The sequence below is a fragment of the Haliotis cracherodii genome, unplaced genomic scaffold, assembly GCF_022045235.1.
Source record: "Haliotis cracherodii isolate W230 unplaced genomic scaffold, xgHalCrac1.p SCAF_11, whole genome shotgun sequence".
Lineage (NCBI taxonomy): Eukaryota > Metazoa > Mollusca > Gastropoda > Lepetellida > Haliotidae > Haliotis > Haliotis cracherodii.
In genome coordinates this window covers 8,103,602-8,126,935 of record NW_027266266.1, presented here as the reverse complement: position 1 = coordinate 8,126,935, position 23,334 = coordinate 8,103,602, and the positions used below count along the sequence as shown (strand labels likewise).

Genomic DNA, 23,334 nt, shown 5'->3' with positions numbered 1-23,334 from the left:
GGTCTATATTGTGTCATCAGACCTGACACACCATCATAGTGGTCTATATTGTGTCATCAGACCTGACACACCATCATGGTGGTCCATATTGTGTCTTAAGACCTGACACACACCATCCTGGTGGTCTATATTGTGTCATGACACACACCATCATGGTGGTCTATATTGTGTCATGACACCCCCCATCATGGTGGTCTATATTGTGTCATCAGACCTGACACACACCATCATGGTGGTCTATAGTGTGTCTTAAGACCTGACACACACCATCAGGGTGGTCTATATTGTGTCATGACACACACCATCATGGTGGTCTATATTGTGTCATCACACTTGACACACATCCTATATTGTGTCATCAGGTTTGACATACTGCACCATCTTCTAAGCATCAGTAAACAAAAAATACTACTTACCACTGTTACTTGATAAATATTTATTGCAGAAATGAACAAAACGATGACATAAGACTTGATCAGTGCATCCATTCTTGCCAGTCTCAATATTTATCACTTAAATATTTGCTCTCTCTCCAAAGCAGAAATCCTACATGAATTCAAAGAACCAACATCTTAAAATAGACAAGCCAAACACTTGTTTTACAAGTGCTGTGATACATTTAGTACACAGTATAAAGAGAACGTACATCTTTAAATACAATACCTGAATCTTATTCATCTCAAAGCTTAAGTTTTAAAATATGACATTGACAGAGATGATGTCAACCGTTGTCATGACTACAACTCTCACTTGAAATATTACCATAGGAGTAGAGACATAGATCAGAGGATGCATCACTGATAAATCAGGTGAAAGTTGAAATGAGGAAAACGGTGAACTATTTTTACAGATCTCTTATCCAACATCAAGACTGGAAAAAAACTAGAGATAGTTCATCCATGTTCATAGAAACTGATAGATAGGTTTGGTTCACAACGAATGTCACAGGGGGTGAAAATTTCCAAGGAAGTACCAAAATATTTTTTTTAAAATGCCCAGACAAAGATGAGTGCCATGTAACCATTTAGTCCCTGAAACTGCAGTGAGATCATTAATCTCCCCCTCCTCCTCAACAAATGTTTTAGAAATCCTACTTGGAAACTTTCAAAAGAAGATGACAATACAAAGCTTCAAGAAATATGAAAACAATGTACAAAATATTATACAGAGGACACCCTGTCTTGATATTGTGTCGTTCCAATTTGGCAGGATGAAACTGCAGCTGATCTAATGCGCCAATGCTATGCTCTTGGAGATACATTCCACACCATTGCAAAAAACACCCTTTGCATCCGCTCATTCATAAACAGAGGCTTGTAAAAGAAAAGAAGAACGTAACCGAAAAAAATCTTTCCAGGATAGTAATGTTAATTTTTTAGAAAAAAACATAATGTGGGTGTCCAATAGTGTTGACAAGTCTGTTTCCGATTAAACATTTATATTAGTTAATAGTTTGTTTCAAAGTTCTTCTCCAGTGTCAGCACCGGTCACGAGATATTGATTAACACACGTATTATGAGTGCCTTTTGGTTGGGTTCAATCAAATACCAAAAATGAACGTAGGTGCTAATACAGTACAATGCTAATTGCAAAGAAATATACTACTCAATAGTGTGTGAGTGAGTGAGTTGGGTTTAACGCTGCTTTTAACAGTATTCCAGTTATATCGCGGCGTGTCAACTTAATGTGGGAGGAAAGCCTGAAGTGATGCAGGTCTCAGACGTTTACCACTTCGGTGAAACCCACAAGCACGGGTATGGTGCTGACAAACCTAGAAACAATCGGGGCGAACAAGGATTCGAACCCACAATCATAGGTGTCTGGTACTACTCAATTACAGTTAACCACCCATGAAGTATCAGTTGGTCCTTAACTGTTATTAAATAGTATATATTGCTAGTCATGTTCATAGTGTAGAGAGCACAGGCAACCCACAAACACATTAGTAATCAAGACATTAGGTTTGATCAGCGACAGATTTGCATTCCTGTTCTGAGATTAAGCCACTGAGGTGACTTACAATAAACAAACGCATATTAACTGTTACTGATTTCCTCTTTGTCACTATTGTGAAATACGCATGCCAGATTGGTCTTAGAACGGTGTAGTTCTATAGCCCTGGCTGCCAGGTAGTTTTTGTATCTTTGTATACTGAGTGAGTGAGTATGGTTTTACACCGCTTTTAGCAATATACCAGCAATATCGCAGCGGGGACACCAGAAATGGGCTTCACACATTGTACCCATGTTGGAACCCAGGTCTTCGGCGTGAAGAGCGAACGCTTTAACCACTAGGCTACCCGACCGCCCCAGTTGTGTGTGTGTGACCTATGGCTGTACAGCACTGGAAACATGCGCAGAATGCAATTCAAATTAAGTTAACACTGAGAAGTAAGGTATGCTGAAAAGTCTTTCCATGTTATCATGGCTACCACATGGGAAAACCCACGAGCATGTGAATGACGAGCACATTCTAGCATAGTTAATAGAAGCAATGATGCACAGCAAACTGTAATGATGACCCATGTTCCTCTTCAGAGAAGGGATGCATGAAGCTATCAAATCTCACCCCACCAACAGGATATCCTTATCAAATGGGACATGTTGCTGAGAGATTGCTGACTGACTATTCAGATATGTTGCACTGTTATATATCAGTTGGTAAAAAAGAAAAAATAGCATCTCACAAAAATAAGCAAGGGACATATTTTAATGCACAACGGAACAAACAGCCATTTCTGAAATCAAGACATGAACAGTGACATAAGGTTGCATTATATATTGGAAATATTACCGTTATCCGTTTTAAAAAAAGTGAATAATTTTTCAACGGTTTCCATAGGAACAGGAATCAGACAAAAGCAAAAAAATCAATCATGAACATTGTGAAAGTGTTCAACCCCAAACAGGTGACAAAACCCCTGGCATTGAACATGTTGAAGAGTTTACATATAACTGGATACACTGAAATTGTGCCTCAAATAAATATACTACTCAAAAAAGGTTAAGGGCCACCTTATTCTTTCATATTACTATAGTTAATCTGTCATGGCTATAGTAACATGAAAGAATCGACTTGTCCTTAACTTATTTTTAGTAATATATAATCCTTGACTCAATATAATTTAACAAGACCTGTCTCGTGTTTTCTTAACTAATATTCTCCCATGCACTCATGCATACACAAGTGTTCTTCCACATCTAAAGCCATAACTATAATTTTCAAACTCCACACCCTGGAGGCAATAAGCTCAACCTGACAAATCAAATGAAAATGTCTCAAAGTTATCTTTATTTTCTTAACAAAAACACAATTAACAAAACAAAGGGATTTTAACAAGGCATTTTGCAATGATTGTCTCCTAAGGCCAAGTCACCAGAATCAAGAGCATAACATTAGCATATGAGCAGCCTCAATGATGATATTAAACATGTCTTAGGAGCACTACATTTAATCTGATGGCCGTTTTTCTGCGTATTTCTTGGTGAATTCTTCTGCATTCTTTTGAAAGACTTTCTTGTTGACAGTATACTCCTCTGCTATATCAGCCCTCAGTGGGTGTTCCGGCTCTGGCTCCTGGACCATCTTCACCAAGGATTTTAACACTGGAAAATTAAACACAGTTTAGTTAGACCACCCAAAATTTATAAATATATTTCTTCCTTCTTGAACAAAAGTGGCGATAAATATGTTTTTAGATTTTGTTGCTGTAGCAGCCATATTGCAAATGGATTAAAACCTCTCAAAGAAAAATGGGGTCTCTAGATCCACTAGACCACCACATCTATGTTTGGTTGGATATATTTTTATAGTTATGGCTACCTGGCTGCAGGTTGAAAGGATCCAAGCCCTTAAATGACTCACTGGACTACCACGTTCTTAGCCCTTAAATGACTCACTGGACCACCACGTTCTAAGCCCTTAAATGACTCACTGGACCACCACGTTCTAAGCCCTTAAATGACTCACTGGACTACCACGTTCTTAGCCCTTAAATGACTCACTGGACCACCACGTTCTAAGCCCTTAAATGACTCACTGGACCACCACGTTCTTAGCCCTTAAATGACTCACTGGACTACCACGTTCTTAGCCTTAAAGTGACTCACTGGACTACCACGTTCTTAGGCCTTAAATGACCCACGGGACCACCACGTTCTAAGCCCTTAAATGACCCACTGGACCACCACGTTCTTACGCCTTAAATGACCAACTGGACCACCACATTCCAAGCCCTTAAATGACTCACTGGACCACCACGTTCTTAGCCCTTAAATGACTCACTGGACTACCACGTTCTTAGTCTCTATATGACCCACTGGACCACCATGTTCTATGTCTCTAAATGACCCACTGGACCACCATGTTCTAAGTGTCTAAATGACCCACTGGACCACCATGTTCTAAGTCTCTAAATGACCCACTGGACCAACATGTTCTAAGTGTCTAAATGACCCACTGGACCACCATGTTCTAAGTCTCTAAATGACCCACTAGACCACCATGTTCTAAGTGTCTCAATGACCCACTGGACCACCATGTTCTAAGCCCTTAAATGATCCACTGGACCACCACATTCTAAGCCTTAAATGACCCACTGGACCACCATGTTCTAAGTGTCTAAATGACCCACTGGACCACCATGTTCTAAGTGTCTAAATGACCCACTGGACCGCCACGTTCTAAGTCTCTAAATGACCTACTGGACCACCACGCTCTCAGTCTCTAAATGACCCACTGGACCACCACGCTCTCAGTCTCTAAATGACCCACTGGACCACCACGCTCTCAGTCTCTAAGTGACCCACTGGACCACCACGTTCAAAGTCTCTAAATTACCCACTGGACCACCACGTTCTAAGTCTCTAAGTGACCCTCTGGACCACCACGCTCTCAGTCTCTAAGTGACCCTCTGGACCACCATGTTCTAAGTCTCTAAATGACCCACTGGACCACCACGTTCTAAGTCTCTAAATGACCCACTGGACCACCACGTTCTAAGTCTCTAAATGACCCACTGGACCAACATGTTCTAAGTGTCTAAATGACCCACTGGAGCACCACATTCTCAGTCTCTAAATGACTCACTGGACTACCACGTTCTAAGTCTCTAAATGACCCACTGGACCACCATGTTCTAAGTGTCTAAATGACCCACTGGAGCACCACGTTCTAAGTCTCTAAATGACCCACTGGACCACCATGTTCTAAGTCTCTAAATGACCCACTGGACCACCAGGAGCAGGACATAATCACCTTGTTCAGTCTTCGTAGCGGGCTTCCAGTTCTCCGGGCTGATTATTGGTAAACACACCTGCCCCTTCTCATCTATATTGGGATGATAGATTTTGGTTTTAAAAGTCAGCTTTGGTGGCTTGAATGGGTACTCTGCAGGGAAGTTGATGACGATCCTGAAGGCGCCCTTGCAATATGGAGGTTCCTCCTGAAACAGAACCAAAGCCATGATCACGCCACTGTTGCAGTCGGGAAAAGCTGAGGCTCTTCAAAGTACTCTTGCTATTTTCTCAAAAAGTTATGAGGTAGGAAGGACTTTTTTCTCTATTTTTTTATGCATTTATTTTCTTTTTGACCTGTGAAGATGTGGGGTAGAATAGGTCTTCAGCAACCCATCCTTGCCGTAAAAAGCCACTATGTTTGTTGTAAGAGGCGACTAACGAGATCGGGTGGTCAGGCTCGCTGACTTTGTAGATAAATGTCATCGTATTCCAATTGTGTGGATCCATGCTCATGATGTCAATCACTGGATTGTCTGGTCCAGACTCGATTATTAACAGACCGCTGTCATATAGCTGGAATATTGCTGAGTGAGCCATTGAACAACAAACAAACTTACTGACATTGGGGAGTGAAAGTTGCTTAATGACACAGTCAGCAACATCCAAACTGGCCAAAAATAATTGAGTCTGGCCCAGGACGACAGCAATCAGCCATGTTATATATGTAACCACTTTCTCATAGGCGACTCTTCTTCATAAGACAAGCATGGTCACAAGCGCTGTAGTCCTTGCCAAACTGCACAATAGTTAAGGTATCATAAGAACTAGTAGAAATTTGCCATTTTTAAGGGTTTTGTTTTATGTCATCAGGTTATCATTTTAAGGACAAGTGGTCAAAAATGTTAGTTTCTACCGCTCGAATCCCAACAGGATTTCTTACTACAGACTAGAATTCCACTCCATTGGGCAATCAAGTGACACAACAGGACATAATAGCTACTGTCAAAGTCATCAAGGAGTGTATCAAGATGACCTCTACAAGTCTACATCACCTGACAACCAGCTGGTTAGTGACAGAGATTGGGAGTCAGACAGGTCTTCCTGCATCTGCTACAGAATGGAAACCATTTTGTCAATATAAGGTGTCACATGACCAGCAACTTTAGAATTGTGGGAGATCTTGCGGACGGAATATCGGGTATTTGTAAGGGGCTTGTTGGGTGATGCATGTCACTGTGTCGCAATTGCTTAGATTTCGCCTGAAAATAGAGTGAGTGAGTTGGGTTTAACGCCGCTTTTAACAGTATTCCAGTTATATCATGGCGTGTCAGCTTAATGTGGGAGGAAAGCCTGAAGTGATGCAGGTCGTTTACCACTTCAGTGAAACCCACGAGCACAGGTATGGTGCTGACCAACCTAGAAACGTAATTGGGGCGAACCGGGATTCGAAACCACAATCATCGTTTTCTGGCGTGCCCAAAGGACGCAACTCCGCACAGCGAATCGTGGCGCCTTAGATGACTGGGTCACCCGTGCCCCGCCTGAAAATGGAAGGAACCACGTGATGATGGTCGTATACAACGGAGTTCTTACCGGAACTAACACGGCAAACCACTCATTGACATTCTGGTCATTGACTATCACTTTGTTAACACCGTCAGGGATTTTCTTCTGCAGTTCAGCCATCTCCTGAAACATAGCAACATGTAACTTGTTTAGTTCAACAAATAAAAACAATAAACAAATTTGATAATATTTCCATTTTGTAATTGATTGGTTCAAGTTGGGTCATTATGCAATGACACAATATTTTTTAATCAAAATCATATTTCCTATTGAGCGAGTTGTGCTGAACACCGGTTTTAACACTGCTTTGAACAGTATTTCAGTTATATCACGACGTGTCAACTCAATGTGAGAGGAAAGCCCAAACATAATTGGGACAGACCAGGATTCGAATCTATGATCATTGGTGTCTGGTGTGCCAAAGGGACGCAACTCTGCACAGCAAACTGCAGCGTCTGACTCAACTGGACAACCCGTGCCCCCCACCCGCCTGTATTTTAAAAATGAACAGCATTATACCATGTGTACCGTGCTACAAACACGACAATTAGAGCTGAGTATATCTCACCTGGTATCGTGTGATAGAATACGTATCATGATACAGACTGACGATACCACTGGTAACATGGTACACCAACAAATAGGAAAAAATGATGCAATGACTGAAATATACCTCTTAAACCTCTGGATTCATACATTTACTTATTATCGTCTCAAAAAAACAAACTTGTTAACAACAAAAAAACAAGAACAAAATAGTTTTATATGAAGGGATATAGTTGTTAAATGTAATAGTTTAATAGCAGGTACGTCCTCTATCACCACATCCTTGTGTTACGAGTTGCGCTATGCTAACAAGTTGCGCTATGCTACTTCTGCCATTTCAGCAGGTAACTATCAGTTTCTGTTCTATTCATAAATAATAGATCTCACAAACTGACGATTCAAGTATTGATTGTACCATACTGTACAAATGATATCGTAGGTATCAGTGAATCGCCAAAGGCCTAATGATAATGATAGAAAAAAATAAAAAACAAAATACAAGTAGTATTGGATTTCATATACATTGATATTTACAGTGAACGACAGGCACACAATTTTCTTTACAATGGATGATATAACATGACAGTCATCTCTTGGATAAATCTACATTTTAAACAAAAATATGTTCTTTACATATTTTCATAAAAAAAACCTGAAAAGTGAATGCATTACTGAATATTTCCATGACGATAATTTACTGTTTACACACTCCATTACAATCGACCTGCTGACACCCTGTAGAAAATCCCATTAACACTCAATATATCAATATTGTTCTATTCATTATGTTCATGCATAGAACATTCCAAGTAATACTGCTTTGATGTTTGATAATAATCATAATCATCCATGTTGAACATGTTCTCTTTGAAATTGAAATAACATTGGAAAATAAGACAATGATGACCACGAAAAAATGTTGATTTTATTTAACACAGCAATGGAAAAAAAACCTTTTGAATGAGTGAGGTTGGTTTTACGTCACTTTCAGCAAAATCATCATGATCACGAAACACCGCTTAACCACAAGATGCCACAAGGCTAACCTACCCACCAGACTGACATTTAGACCCAGAAATAAATTATTTTATTTAAAAATATATATCTACAAAATAACAAAATTAATAATAATATCCAAATGGAGCCCAGTACAATCCTTAATTTCAGGAGCTGAGGCAATTTAGACTTGACAAATCATTCTAGACTTGAGTTGGACTCCTTTTTCAATTTATTCTCTAGGGTCTTGGAGACAGAATACCTACCCAGCTCCCACCTATTCTTTTAATCAGTATACAAAACACAAATTCAGGGACCAATCGTCTCAATACTTCTTGTAACCATGGTAACACTATATAATATCATTCTGACTTGTAATCACATTCAGCTAAGCATTGTTTATTGGCTACCATGGTATCATCACTGGCTCTATCTTTTCCATGACAGAGTTCATTAAACAACAATGCAACACCATCAGTGTTCCCGTTTACCGTTAATTACCAGCTTTTTACCAGTAAAATTAGGCTTGAACTGCTTATTCTTGTGACTGCCAGTTGCTGTGGACCAGCAAATAATATGAATTTTTGTTGTTGAACAAAACACCGTCAACAGTCAAAAAAGTATATTTTTCGAATGAAGTCAGCTTGTCTGTTATCATTTAGGTTTCCCATTGTCTTTTCAGTCCAAGGAAATAATATTTTGCTTTGCTTTGAGGTTAAATACCTATTTGTAGTGACTTGGTCTGGAATCAAAGTTAAAAGATTCAGAAAAATTAGAAAACTGTGACTGAACTTCACGTGAATGGCATGTAGATCTACTAGTAAATAAGTTACTTCAGAAATGACCTCACTGAATTTATCAGCCATGAAAGTACACTGCACTGAAATTGATGTTGAAAGAATTAAAAACAGGTAATATTCCTACCATTCTTATTTGTTCAAAGTTGACAAAAATTGGGTGGGATAGGTAATTTTTACAGTTGCCAGTCTACTGGGACTGGCATTTTGAAAAGCCAGCGGGAACACTGACCATGATGACGGAACTCTTTGTTTGACTATCTCTATTTTGTAGTGTTAACTTCATGGTAGATCATGTAGATATAAACCTGTGACATAAAACATGGCTACGAAAACCAGTGTCACTGTCATGGGTCATATTGATGTAATTAAAGATTTATCCTTCAGATTATGTGAAATGGCTCTCACAGCAACATGTGTATCATTACTATAGTTACCTGGTTAAAGTAGTTATATTTATAGCCACATATAAAAAGAGAGCAAAAAATACCTTTGTGTTATTTACTTCTCTATCACATATACCACACTGAACTGTTACATATATTTTGTCTCATAGATTACATGTACTGGGCAGTGGACATGGACACAGACCAGTTATTACTTTTTTCTTATGTTATTTTCGATACATTCGGAAATTAAAGTTAAGTATATTAATAACTTTGATTTTTTTTAAAACTATGAGCAAGTGCACTTATTTCATCTTCCCAAGGCAAGGGAGTAAACTGACAATGAAAGTTCAGTTTCCACCCTTGCCAACCTAGGCTGGAATAATGGAGTTATCTTTTGTCTGAACTAACGAGTCTATGGATAGTCTCATCAAAGTCACATAACAAAATCAACATTCGGTTCATAAACTGCCATGCAGATTTTGTCACTTGCAGGATTTGCAAAGGATGTGTTCCGCCAACTCGGCATCAACAGATATTTTCCAAATCTTTTCTTGTTTTAAATCAAGGTTGTCATGTGATTTGATGCACTTTGCAAAGTCAGATCTGTTACAATATCCATCTTAATTATTGTTCATCTTGCCTGGGCGCAGCCATTTTGTTTGAAGCAAATGTAAGTGATATGAGAGGTGGAATCACATTGGTTAATAGGAGGGACATAGAAGGGAAATATCTCATAATAGCCACTGATGGCTCAACGATCGAGCCCAGAAATTCCAGCCTCGTTTGGCAAGGGTGGAAACAGGACTTTTACAGCCAGTTAACACGCTTGCCTTAGGAAGATGCACTTATTTCAGTCTGTCAAAAATGTTTCAGTCAAATTTTGTCATACTGTGGAGAGAGAATGAAAACAGTGGTAACAGAACTTTCCCATCGACTAACTGTACCAGTTACAGCATAAGCACACAAAAGTAAACGCCATGAAGTCACGCACACTTCTTCAGTTTTTCAAATTACCCGTGAAGATCCGGGGTAGAATAGGTCTTCAGCAACACATGCTTGTGGTAAAAGGTGACTATGCTTATCGTAAGAGGCGACTAATGGGATCGGGTGGTCAGGTTCGCTGACTTGGTTGATGCATGTCATCGATCCCAATTGCATAGATTGAAGCTAATGTTGTCAATCACTGGATTGTCTGGTCCAAACTTGATTTTTTACAGACTGCCGTCATATAGCTGGAATATTGCTGAGTGTGTACTTAAGCAACAAACAAACAGTAATTCAAATAACACTTTTATAATCTCTGGGATCACAGTCACATATTTTAATCATGATAATGAATAAGAAATGTTGTCTGCCAGCCAATCTCATTAAAATCAGATCTTAGTTCTTGCTACCGCTAAACAAAGATCTGAGGACATCCCATTACGGGTCACGTCAGACCGACCTTGTGCGAACTTTGACCGACCAATGGAATGACCAATCAGAAGACAGCTTTCTCGTGCTTTACGACACTAATTTCAAATTAGCGACTACACTTCGAAACATATTTTGACAAATTCTCGATTACAAATTTGAAACCTGAACAAAAAAAAACATTCTGGAATGGCTAATAGATGATCTAGATTGTAAGGATTTAGTCGTTAAGCCCGTAACTATCGTTCGGAATACCCCATATTAAAAGTTTTCGAGGTTGCATGATTAGAAATCACGTTCCGACTGTCACTTTCATAATCTGGAAAGCGGCGCTCTGACTGGTCGGATGAAAGGTCGTTCTGACGTGACCCCTAATGGGATGTCTTCAGAAGTTTGTTAGCGGTAGCGAGAACTAAGGTCTGATTTTAATGAGATTGTCTGCCAACAGACATCAACAGGCTGCCTGTCTGTAAAAACTAATATTTTGTAACCATTGTTACAGGAGTCAATTTTGCCCATCATGTCAGTAAAAATATTTCTCCCTTCTAAAGGAAATAGACAAACCTAAAATGAGTCGAGATCACATGTATATTGGCAATAACTGGTCCTCGGTGATAACTGGTTGCTAGCCAGCACAACGTACACACCTTGTGTGGTCATGAAAGCAGAACAGTGAACACAATGGCAGACAGCTTCATTATGAGAGAAGTCCCTTGAACACAATTTACATAATTTCGCAAAAATAACTCGACCAACTTTACACAAAACATGCATAAAGAGGACATTCTTCATAATATTTTAATCCAATCATGAATATTATAATGACAATGTACACACTTGTTCATACTGAGCAGCAACAACTATAATGTCCTTATTGGAATTAGAAAAATGTCCTTAAAACAATATCAATGGCTATAAACATTATATGTCCATTTTAATGACATTATTAGACTTCGACTAGCTGAGATTACAAGAGTGAACAGAATTTTATAGATATGGGGTTATGACAAGTGGTTAAAGAGGCAAACTGGTACACGTTTTTACAGATCTGTGGTTACTGACTGAAAGTAGACACCATGCATACGTGAACTCTACAGCAGTGAATAATGCATACATGTGCAACATCTCGCTCATTATAACGTAGACATGTATCACTGTTATGAATGTAAGCAACATGTGGGTCAGCACACGAACCTATGCTAATATGAAGTCACCTGAACAGCAGAAAAGCAGCGGTAGAAACCAACATTATTGGTCCACTAGTCCTTATAATGATAACATACAGCAAAACCCTTAAACATGTTAAAAATGGCAAATATCTACTAGTCCTTATGATGCCTTAACTACTGAGCAGATCGGCAAGGACTATAGGACTAGTGCCAATTTCTAACCCTGAGAAGTAAAATTTTTTTCAAAAAAGCTGACTCATGGGTTTACAAAATCCAATAGAGTTGGTTGGTTGTTTAAAGCCGCACTCAGCAATATTCCAGCTATATGACGGCGGTCTGTAAATAATCGTGTCTGGACCAGTGATTAATATCATGAGCATCGATCCACACAATTGGGATCAATGACATGCATCAACCAAGTCAGCGAGCCTGACCACCCGATCCCGTAAGTCGCCTTTTACAAGCATAGTCGCCTTTTCCATTAGAGTGGACCCGAGAGAGTAAACATGGCAAAAACCTATGGAATACCCAAAGAAAACTATCAACCCCAAAGTGTTTCATAACAAGCAAGATAAATTAATACTCACTAGCTAAAAAAAGTATCTGAAGCCCTGAGATCATTTTAATAACAGCCATATGCCAGTCTTTACCTGACATTGTTGGAATTCATGCCTTTATCACACAGGCAGATTTCCCCTTTTCTTTCAAATCTACTACTACCCTAAATTTGTTGTTTGATCTGTGTCCTGACATGGTTAATACATGGACTCTGTTCAGTGAGAGAGCTTAGTTTGGTTTAACGCCGCTTTTAACAGTATTTCAGTTATATCATGCTTGTCAGCTTGATGTGGGAGGAAAGCCCAAAGTGATGCAGGTCTTGGACGGTTACCACTTTGGTGAAACCCACGAGCACGGGTATGAAGCTGACAAACCTAAAAACATAATCGGGGCAAACTGGGATTCGAACAAACAATCATAGGTTCCTGGTGTGCCCAAGGGATGCAACTCTGCACCTCAAATTGCGGCGCCTGAGACAACTGGACCTAGACTCTATTCAGCTGAGAGCGTCAGACACTGTAGACATGGTAGATACAGGAGACAGTAAGATATTGTAGAATTGTACTGTCAGAGTTTCTGATGGCTGTCGGTAAGGGTGTGCGGTATTACCATGATTACCGGTAGACTGGTATATTGCAGTGCAAATCTTCAGCAGTACGTATTGCAATACATTTGTAAACATGGTAAATGTAGCAATATATTGGGGCAAATATAAATAAGTATATTTATGTGTTCCTAATCGATATGGAGATGGAAAATAGTATCTTCTGATACAACTTGCCTCTGACGATTTTTTCATCAATTAGCGTGTACACATCGCGACTATTAAGCTCCTCACAGCGATAGCCTGTTCGCGGAGCTCTCTATACTGAGAGTATAGCTGACTGATGGTATCTGACATTAATACAGGGCATAACTTTGATTAACTCATTAAAATGTAAATTGGCAATATATTGCAATATGTATTGCAACATGTGCAATACAGGTTAAAGTATGTCAATATATTACAATAAAAAATCAAGGTCAATACACAGCCCTAGCTGTCAGTACCAGTCATAGACCGATAAGATTTCAATTTGACATGTTTGAAGATGGTTTGCTTAACTAGTCAGACTTTTGACAGATAGAAATACGACCATGACTACACATGGCATCACATGTGTCATAATTTAAAAAGTAAATAGTAACAATTAGTCCTACGTACATTTTGATTTAATAGAACAAAGCACAGCCATCAAAATTTGCAATTAAAATTCTGAGCAGTGTGTGTCTTTGCATCATATTTTCTGTACTTTCTGTATCATAGAGGACCAGTGAAGATCCAGGATAGAATAGGTCTTCAGCAATCCATACTTGCTGTGAAAGACTATGCTTGTCGTAAAAGGCGACTAACCATGCTAACGGGATCGGGTGGTCAGGCTCCCTGACTTGTTTGATGCATGTCATCGATCCCAATTGCGTGGATCGATTCTCATGATATTTTCGATTATTTACAGACTGTCGTCATATAGCTGGAACATTGCTGAGTGCGGCATTAAACAAAAAACCAATCAACTGTATCATAGAGACGCACTGTCAGATGCTATAGTGACTTTTTCAAGCTCTTTCCTTATCACAAAGTGCAATGGCCAGATCATATCAGGGTTAGAAACTAACAGTTTTCGTCCACTGGTCCTTATAATGATAACATATAGCAAAACCCTTAAAAAGGGCAAACTCCTAATAGTCCTTATGATACCTTTACCATTGGGCAGTTTGGCAAGGACTACAGGACTAGCGCCAATTTCTAACGCTGCATATATGTATATATTCATCCAAGAATGAATGGTATTGCATTGATTTGTTGTTATGGTTCGTCTTTTTAAACTTTCAGACTTATTGACCAGAGCTCCAGATAAGCTGCGTATCTGCGTGAAATACGCATCAGAAATGCAGAAATACGCAGTAAAATATAATCCAAGCGTATCAAATATGCAACGAACATTACAGATACGCTACAAAAATAAAACTTGTGCGTATCATCAAAATATTGTGACGTAACCTCTGTATTCAATTAGCAAATCAGCAACTTATTTTGAAATTATAAACGGGCATTCCGTCAACCTTGCCAAACTCCACGATGACAGTTACATCATGATCATGTGCCATCACACTTTCTTGTGGAAGTATCGTGGTATTTTTGAGTCCTATAAAGCTCTCGAACCCACACGACACCAGTTTGCAGGGACTAGATGATTAGTGTTTTTAAATATTTAACTTAAATACACACATCTGTAAAAACTATTGGGTAACAGAAATTATGAATACGCAGATAGAATTACTGATACCCAATGATTTTAACATGCATGGGTAAAATACCCACAACACCAAAAGCTTATCTGGAGCTCTGATTGACCCAAAATTGCTATTGACTTATTACATTTCTTGGGTCCAAGTCATTGACGTGTGTGCAGATTTTTGTGTCAAAATCACTGAGTACTGGACTCTGACTTGGGACAGGGGAATAGAAACAAAAGAACAACAAGGTGGGCAAATGGGGATGGAAGATTCCTTTTTCAATCGTCAAATGCAGTAATTTAACACGGACAATCTATCCGTGTTAATAGAAACTGATTATATTGCTAGATGGTTTATGGTAGGTGGTGGGATTGCAGCTGCTCATGTACCAGCTTTCGCATTAAGTGAAATACTCCACCGCTAAACATGCTAAATGCTGAAGCTAATGCCATCAGCTGTGACCTATCAAACAATCTGGAGAAATCACTTAACACAAGGGTAATACATTTGGTGGAGCCATTTTTCCACCTCATTTGTCATGCATGAAATATACTTCAGATTCTCGTAAATGTTAAAATTGCTACACATTGACTCCATCATTTGCACAGTAAGATACGACTCTACAGTACAGAAAACTACGGTTATAACGAACTCAAAGGAACCACTGATTTTAGTTCGTAATAACCGTAGTTCGTCATAAGCATACATACAGCATATATGAAACAAATTGCCAGGGACTAAAAAATATGTTTGTTATATCAGCATGATCAGTAAGTTTGTTAGAAGAGTGTTCTTTATAAACATAGTTTACTGTATTTGATCCTTATATGGAAAGTCATGTGACAATGGCAACATTTTACAGAAACTGCTCAAGTCGGGGACCCATATACTGCAGATGACACAAAATATCAAATAAATCAATCGATGAGATAAACAGGTTATTTGACAAGTAATACAAATATCCAGGCTGTGAAACGAACAGTAGACCAGTGTCCTATGTCTATCAAAATTCTGATCGGTCTACGACGTGATAATTTGTCTATGAGACGTCACATTTGTTGACAAGAGTCTGCCTGCCCTGTCATAACATTATGAAGTGTGGTCAGATGTACACACAGCAAGAAAACGAAACAATTCAGACATAATTCATCCAAATCCAACTGCCTTAATTTGGGGAAAAGGTTCCAAGCCACAGATGTCTACAAGCACAGATATGGAAACTGATCCACTAGACTAGTGTTTCGCAAATTTACATCTACAAAGTTGTCAAAACTTGTAAAATGCTTTCGCTACATCATAGTAGGGATATAAAACTATCCTTTTGATAATGATAGCAATTATCCCAGCAGTTTCTCCAGCTTCCCGATGGTTAATTCTGACTTGATCACTGAATGACAAGGGAGACGCCAGGTTTGTTTGTAAACACTAAATGTAGTCAAGGGCTACTTGGCCTTTGATATTTGCATCTCTATCCGCATATGACCTCAACGAATATCGTTTTTATCATGTTTATCCGTTGACTTTATCCTGTCGAGATACCTACCCATTATATGATAAATTCAGTTATCCAGCTTAAAATTCAACAAGAAAGATGTTTAAAAAAGGTTTTTAATTCTTGCTCCAGATGGCACCATTCTAAGTCTACATTTCAATTTTTGGAAATTCTTCAAGGGGTGCTTGCCTGGGTAGTCCTCTAGCATGTCTAGAGGGCCATTTTGCATAGCGTTTTGCGGGTTGGGTGGCCCACCTTCTAAGGTCCTGGGGCTAAAAGAATATACTTCTTGATAGCTTAATGGGCTAGGCCTATATGTGATATTTCTTGTTGTACTAAACTGAACACCCTTTACAGCCCTACACAGATTATGCAAAAACAGGAGGGTGTGCAATATGAAACTACCACACTAGTCTGTGCTAATACCAATCTTATCATTAATCACTGCGTTATAATATAACCCACTACTGAATATAAAGATATTGACTGACAAAGTTAATTTTTCGTACACCTACGAGTATCAATTGCAAGCTAAACATCATTATAGGCCTATTCTATGCTAAACAATACCACCGACAAAAAATAGCTTTCGCTCTCGGATTTCACGTTATTAAACTACAAGGATAAACATGCGTATTTTTAGTGTAAATTCTATTATCTTAGGATTTGGAAAGGAAGATGGTGTAATTCTTTAACAATTGAACGTATCTTTTCCACCTCTTGTGAAATATTTACCGACCATTCAACCCGGTAACGGAAGGACTCAATGAATGAAATACACATTGTCCATAAACGGCTTTCAGCTACAACTATCTTGGAGGAAAGACAAACTAGCCTCATCTTAACTTTCCCATTCATTCTTCGTCACCCTGGATCTAAGTCACAGAATGAATGGCGTGACAAATTTACCTTAACCAAGCGTTTGTTCATTGTAGTTGGTTTGTCCACCCTTTGGTCAGCCATATTTCACTACAAAGAGCACTGCCCCCAAGCGGCAGAGATGAGCAGGGGAGGTAACTAGAATAACATGTTAGTTTTGTTTGAGCAAGCCAGCTTTTGAGTTCGAGACCAGAAATACTTTTTGAGATATCTTTATTTCTCAGATCCAATGATTATTACATAATTATTATTGATATTTAAGTAAATTTACATATTTTGTGAAATATGCATTCTGCAAGCGAGAATTGTAGTGTTAAAGCACGTCATGCGTCACCACTCGCCTCTTTCCGTAACCGCTATTCGGCTTGTCCCGGAATAACACGAGTTGGTCACGAATGAAAGCACCTGTTTCCAATGCTACGTAATCCGTTTTTACTTATTAAACAGCGAGAGATCACAATAACTATACAGGTACCTTAATCAGTCTAGGTAACTCGAAGATAATCCCCATTGTTTGAAGGGCCAATTTTTACTACACAACATGTTGCAAAAGTCCAGGGTGCAGTTTACTTCAAATTGACAGAAAACTGATCAACTTGACATGTTTGTACTCGCGCCTCCTGGAGGTATGTACTTGGCAATTACTAAGATCGTAGATGATGGACATAAATAGCGTAACTTGTAAGCAGACGAACAAAAAGAAACTAAAATTTGGACACGTTGGGTCCAAACCCCAAATAGTGTTACGAAGAGGTTGAGAATCAATCGCCCAAACACAACCCAAACAACTTCGCTGAGAAATGCACGTGCTGCAGTACCCAGATCAGTGGAACTTGAGTTAGGAGCGAAACATTTGTTGCACTTACAGCATGCCGACCTGCATAGATATGTGTATAAAAGAAACGTCGATTGTTCATTCACACCCAAACCGACAGTGACAAATAACATGCTAAGATTAACGGTACTACAGAAAAAGCTAGTGAGTTGGGTTTAACGCCGTTTTTAACAGTATTCCAGTTATATCACCGCGTGTCAACTTTATGTGGGAGGAAAGCCCGAAGTGATGCAGGTCTCAGACGTTTACCACTTCACGGGTATTGTGCTGACAACTATAGAAACATTATCGGGTCGAACAGTGATTCGAACCCACAATCATAGGTTTCTGGCGTGCCCAAGGGACGCAACAATACTACTGAAAGAACAAGATGTGGAATGATACACCAAGGAGCAAATGACGTCATCAACTGCGACAGTCATCCTGTCAGACGCTGGACAGTGTCCAGAAGACTGCGTCGATACAATATCATAGCTTGCAGACCACTACAAGCCGTAATGCTGATACAAGAACACCAGCGTGGATGGGTTCGAACACTGAGACGCTGGTAGAACAGAGACTGGAAAAGAGTCATGTCCACGGCAGAGATTCCAGCCTTTCAGAGCAGATTGTGTCTAATGGACAGATTGAAAACATTGTGTCTAATGGAGAACGAACGACACTTTTTTTGCGTTCAAGATGTCGAACCGTTTGGAGGTGGCAGCATCAGCCCTGTCAATGCGGCATCTATAGCCCTGTCAATACGGCATCTGTAGCCTTGTCAGTACGGCATCTGTAGCCCTGTCAATGCAGCATCTATAGCCCTGTCATTGCAGCATCTGTATCCATAGCAATGCGGCATCTGTAGCCATAGCAATGCAGCATCTGTAGCCCTGTCAATGCGGCATCTGTAGCCCTGTCATTGCAGCATCTATAGCCCTGTCATTGCAGCATCTGTATCCATAGCAATGCGGCATCTGTAGCCATAGCAATGCAGCATCTGTAGCCATATCAATGCGGCATCTGTATCCCTGTCAATGCAGCATCTGTAACCATACCAATGCAGCATCTGTAGCCCTGTCAATGCAGCATCTGTAGCCCTGTCATTGCAGCATCTATAGCCCTGTCATTGCAGCATCTGTATCCATAGCAATGCGGCATCTGTAGCCATAGCAATGCAGCATCTGTAGCCCTGTCAATGCGGCATCTGTAGCCCTGTCAATGCAGCATCTGTAGCCCTGTCAATGCAGCATCTGTATCCCTGTCAATGCAGCATCTATAACCATAGCAATGCAGCATCTGTAGCACTGTCAATGCGGCATCTGTAGCCCTGTAAATGCGGCATCTGTATCCCTGTCAATGCAGCATCTATAACCATAGCAATGCAGCATCTGTATCCCTGTCAATGCAGCATCTGTAGCCCTGTAAATGCAGCATCTGTATCCCTGTCAATGCAGCATCTGTAGCCCTGTCAATGCAGCATCTGTAGCCCTGTCATTGCAGCATCTGTATCCATAGCAATGCGGCATCTGTAGCCATAGCAATGCGGCATCTGTAGCCCTGTCATTGCAGCATCTGTATCCATAGCAATGCGGCATCTGTAGCCATAGCAATGCAGCATCTGTAGCCCTGTCAATGCAGCATCTGTAGCCCTGTCAATGAAGCATCTGTAGCCTTGTCAATGCAGCATCTGTAGCCATACCAATGCGGCATCTGTAGCCCTGTCAATGCAGCATATGTAGCCCTGTCAATGCAGCATCTATAGCCCTGTCAATGCGGCATCTGTGGCCCTGTCATTGCAGCATCTATAGCCCTGTCATTGCAGCATCTGTAGCCATAGCAATGCAGCATCAATAGTCCTGTCAATGCAGCATCTGTAGCCCTGTCAATGCAGCATCTGTAGCACTGTCAATGCAGCATCTGTAGCCCTGTCAATGCAGCATCTGTAGCCCTGTCAATGGAGCACCTGTAGCCCAATCAATGCGGCATCTGTAACCCTGTCAATGCGGTATCTGTAGCCCTGTCAATGCGGCATCTGTAACCCTGTCAATGCGGTATCTGTAGCCCTGTCAAAACAGATCTTGTGATTTTGGAAGGAACCATCACTGGACAGCGTCACATTGACCAGTCTCTCTACCCTGTTGTACCACGGTTCTTGCAATAGAAAGTCCGAACCCTGTTTCAACAAGATAACACAAGGCCCCACACAGTCTTGCCTCCTTGCCACCTATCACCAGACTTATCACCTGTAGAACACTTGTGGGATCACCTCGACCGTAAATTAGAGCGCGACCAGGTCGCCCTTACAACAAGGATCAGGTAGCTAAGGCCCTCCGAGTAGAATGGCGTTAAATCCCATTTCTTGTGATCAGACGTCTCACATCTTCTGCTTGTCGTCGAGTCGGGCGTGCATTGAGTGAGTGAGTGAAGCGTTTAACGCCACTTTTAACAGTATTCCAGTTATATCACGGCGTGTCAGCTTAATGTGGGAGGAAAGCCCGAAGTGATGCAGGTCTCAGACGCTTACTACTTCGATGAGTACGGGTATGGTGCTGACACACCTAGAAACATAATCGGGGGAACCGGGATTCGAACCCACAATCATAGGTCTCTGGCGTGCCCAAGGGACGCAACTCTTCAGTAGTGATATTACTGTAATACTGTAAAACGCGTTAAACCCAACTCACTCATTCAGATTTATTTCTGGAGACCATAGTGTACCTTTAGAACTCCCATTTGTGCTATCTTTGTATACTGTTTCTATTTTTCCACCCAGTATGGTACATTTGAAGTTAGCAACTGGTAATGCAAGGGGTTTGAGGGGTAGTCAAAAGGGGAATATAAATATTTTTGAAAGATCAGGAAATTGACATAATTTTGTAGCAGGAGACACACAGTATTGGAGAAGATAAAAAGGTAATGACATCACAATGGGGTCATGATATCATCCTGTCACGTGGCAGTAATGATAGCCGTGGGATAGCCTTGCTTATTAACAGAAAGGTTATGGATGTTTTTGATAAACATATTGGTCAGGTCGAGGGATTGCTACTGTCTACTTCTGACATAAATAGTAACACACAACAAATATTCAATAAACATGTATATGCTTCCATTAATGTTAGGGGCGGTCGGGTAGGCTAGTGGTTAAAGCGTTCGCTCGTCACGCCGAAGACCCGGGTTCGATTACCGACATGGGTACAATGTGTGAAGCCCATTTCTGGTGTACCCCGTCGTGATACTGCTGGAATATTGCTAAAAGCGGCGTAAACCCATACTCACTCCATTAATGTTAATTTCTTTGTTTGTTGTTTAACACCCGACTCAGCAATATTCCAGCTATATGATGGCGGACTGTAAATATTCGAGTCTGGACCAGACAATCCAGTGATTGAATTTATGAACATCGATCTACGAATTTTGGATACGATGACATCAGAGACCATATAATAGATATATTATATGGTCTCTGATGACATGCACCTACCAAGTCAGCGACCACCCGATTCCGTTGGTGGTCCTTTTAGGCAATCATAGTCGCCTAATACGGCAAGCATAGGTTGCTGAAGACCTATTTTGACCCTGAATTTCAAGGCTAGCAAGTCGAGCAAAACAGACTTTATTAAAATTATTATTGGTCTCACAGCGGCACACTTGTTGGACTGGACGTGCCCTGATAGACTTGAATTGGTGGTTAGCAGAGCGGACAGTTTGACCCCTGACCCGGGCAACCATCTTCACGGGCCTCTGCTCAGGTTGACTGGGAAGCGTTCTGCTCAAACCGAGTGTGTCTTAGCCGCATCGCATTGAACTGAAGAAGTGGTTGTATGGGGCAGCTATACAGACCGGTAATTTCAATAGATTTATTCACTCATTGTGAAAAGTGGTTTCCCTTTGATGCGCAATGATAGTATACTTTAGCTAGCACTGTTCCTTGGTATTTGATGCGATGAGTTAAGTTTTAAAACGGAACCCACCGACACTAATGCCTCATGCTGACGTGGACGTTGTCGTTGACACGAAGTGTGAAACCCCCCACATAAACAAGTCCTCTGACAACACAGTAGGTCACATCTATTTATTTTTATTTTATTTTTCTAAATTTAAGGTTCTTGTCGACCACAGTCAAACGTTTAGATTATGAATTCACGATAAAGAAAGTAATGCAAAATAGGAATCGGAGATTAGAAACAAAAAAACACAGTTGACCGTTCACGACGTTGATGGTCATGTTTTTGTCTGTTTCATCGAACTCTGTTTGTTAGACTGTATTTTATTGAACTTAATTACCAAATTATATCCTAAAGGTGTCTTCATACACTACTACGCCCGTATACACCCGTGACTGTTGTTAAAAGACTACTGGTTCTGAATGTTCATTGTTTAGACATCAGAAATATTGTGGACATTTTCCTTGTTCAACGTGTTCAAAATCATTCCATCATCACCATGATCATCATCACTTAGAGACAAATAAAATATGTTGACGATAGAGGTAATGCGACGTATGTTACCTGCCACACAACTCTCTCTGACACTGCTACTTATATATACTTATTATAGAAAGTTTGTCTCTTCGTGGCGTCAACCTTTGCCTATCTCTGGCACTACAAACTCTACATTTTCTTACCGTGCATGTGCTAAATGTTTTTCTTCAACGAAATCTTTAATGAGACATACATCACTTAAAATCCTCTAGACCCTCACAGAAAGGTGGCGGATCAAAACGTAGGCGCCCCCATGAGGCTGCGTAGGGGTGCCCCCGCCAGGCAGTCAATGGATAAGTGCGGGAAGAAAACTTTGTCCCTCAGGATAGAGGTGGTGAGGTGAAATGGGGTTTAACGTCGCGTCCAAGATTATTGCACTTATATAGCGACGTGCATGTACGTGTGTGGCTGCTTGTACTAGTCCAGACTGATGCCGATTTATAGTGCTAGCTCACTGAGATACCATGCGGCAGTTTAACATGAACACCCCACTCACACACAGTATACTGACTCCGACCAGTCCTTGTTTTAGCCCCTTAATGCCGAGCGCCAGACAGGGCAACAACAAGTACCATCTTTTAATGTCTTTTGGTATGACACGGTCGGGGATCGAACCCCGGACCTCCCGCTCTCCGGGCGGACGCTCTACCACTAGACCACGGAGGCGGCCCCTCAGGATAGAGATAAAGAAGGAAACTAAAAGAAAAGTGAATG

At 40.4% G+C, this 23,334-nt stretch overlaps 1 protein-coding gene across 1 annotated transcript; it reads right to left on the bottom strand.

Moving 5' to 3' along the window:
- Positions 1-419: 419 nt before the first annotated feature.
- Positions 420-17,427, bottom strand: LOC139456174 (ubiquitin-conjugating enzyme E2 L3-like). The gene is made up of 4 exons (XM_071237733.1): positions 17,350-17,427; positions 6,831-6,926; positions 5,257-5,443; positions 420-3,605 (listed from the first exon to the last, which is right to left on the bottom strand). The coding sequence occupies exons 1-4, from the start codon at positions 17,401-17,403 to the stop codon at positions 3,451-3,453; spliced, it is 492 nt and encodes a 163-aa protein (XP_071093834.1). The 5' UTR covers positions 17,404-17,427; the 3' UTR covers positions 420-3,450.
- Between the last annotated feature and the right edge of the window lie 5,907 nt (positions 17,428-23,334).

Coding starts and splice junctions, on each gene's coding strand:
- LOC139456174 (XM_071237733.1), bottom strand. CDS start 17,403: ATGGCTGACCAAAGGGTGGACAAACCAACTACAATGAACAAACGCTTG. Junction 6,927..17,349: donor TGAACAAACGCTTGGTTAAG/GTAAATTTGTCA, acceptor GCTATGTTTCAG/GAGATGGCTGAACTGCAGAA. Junction 3,606..5,256: donor CGCTACGAAGACTGAACAAG/GTGATTATGTCC, acceptor TTAATTTTCCAG/TGTTAAAATCCTTGGTGAAG.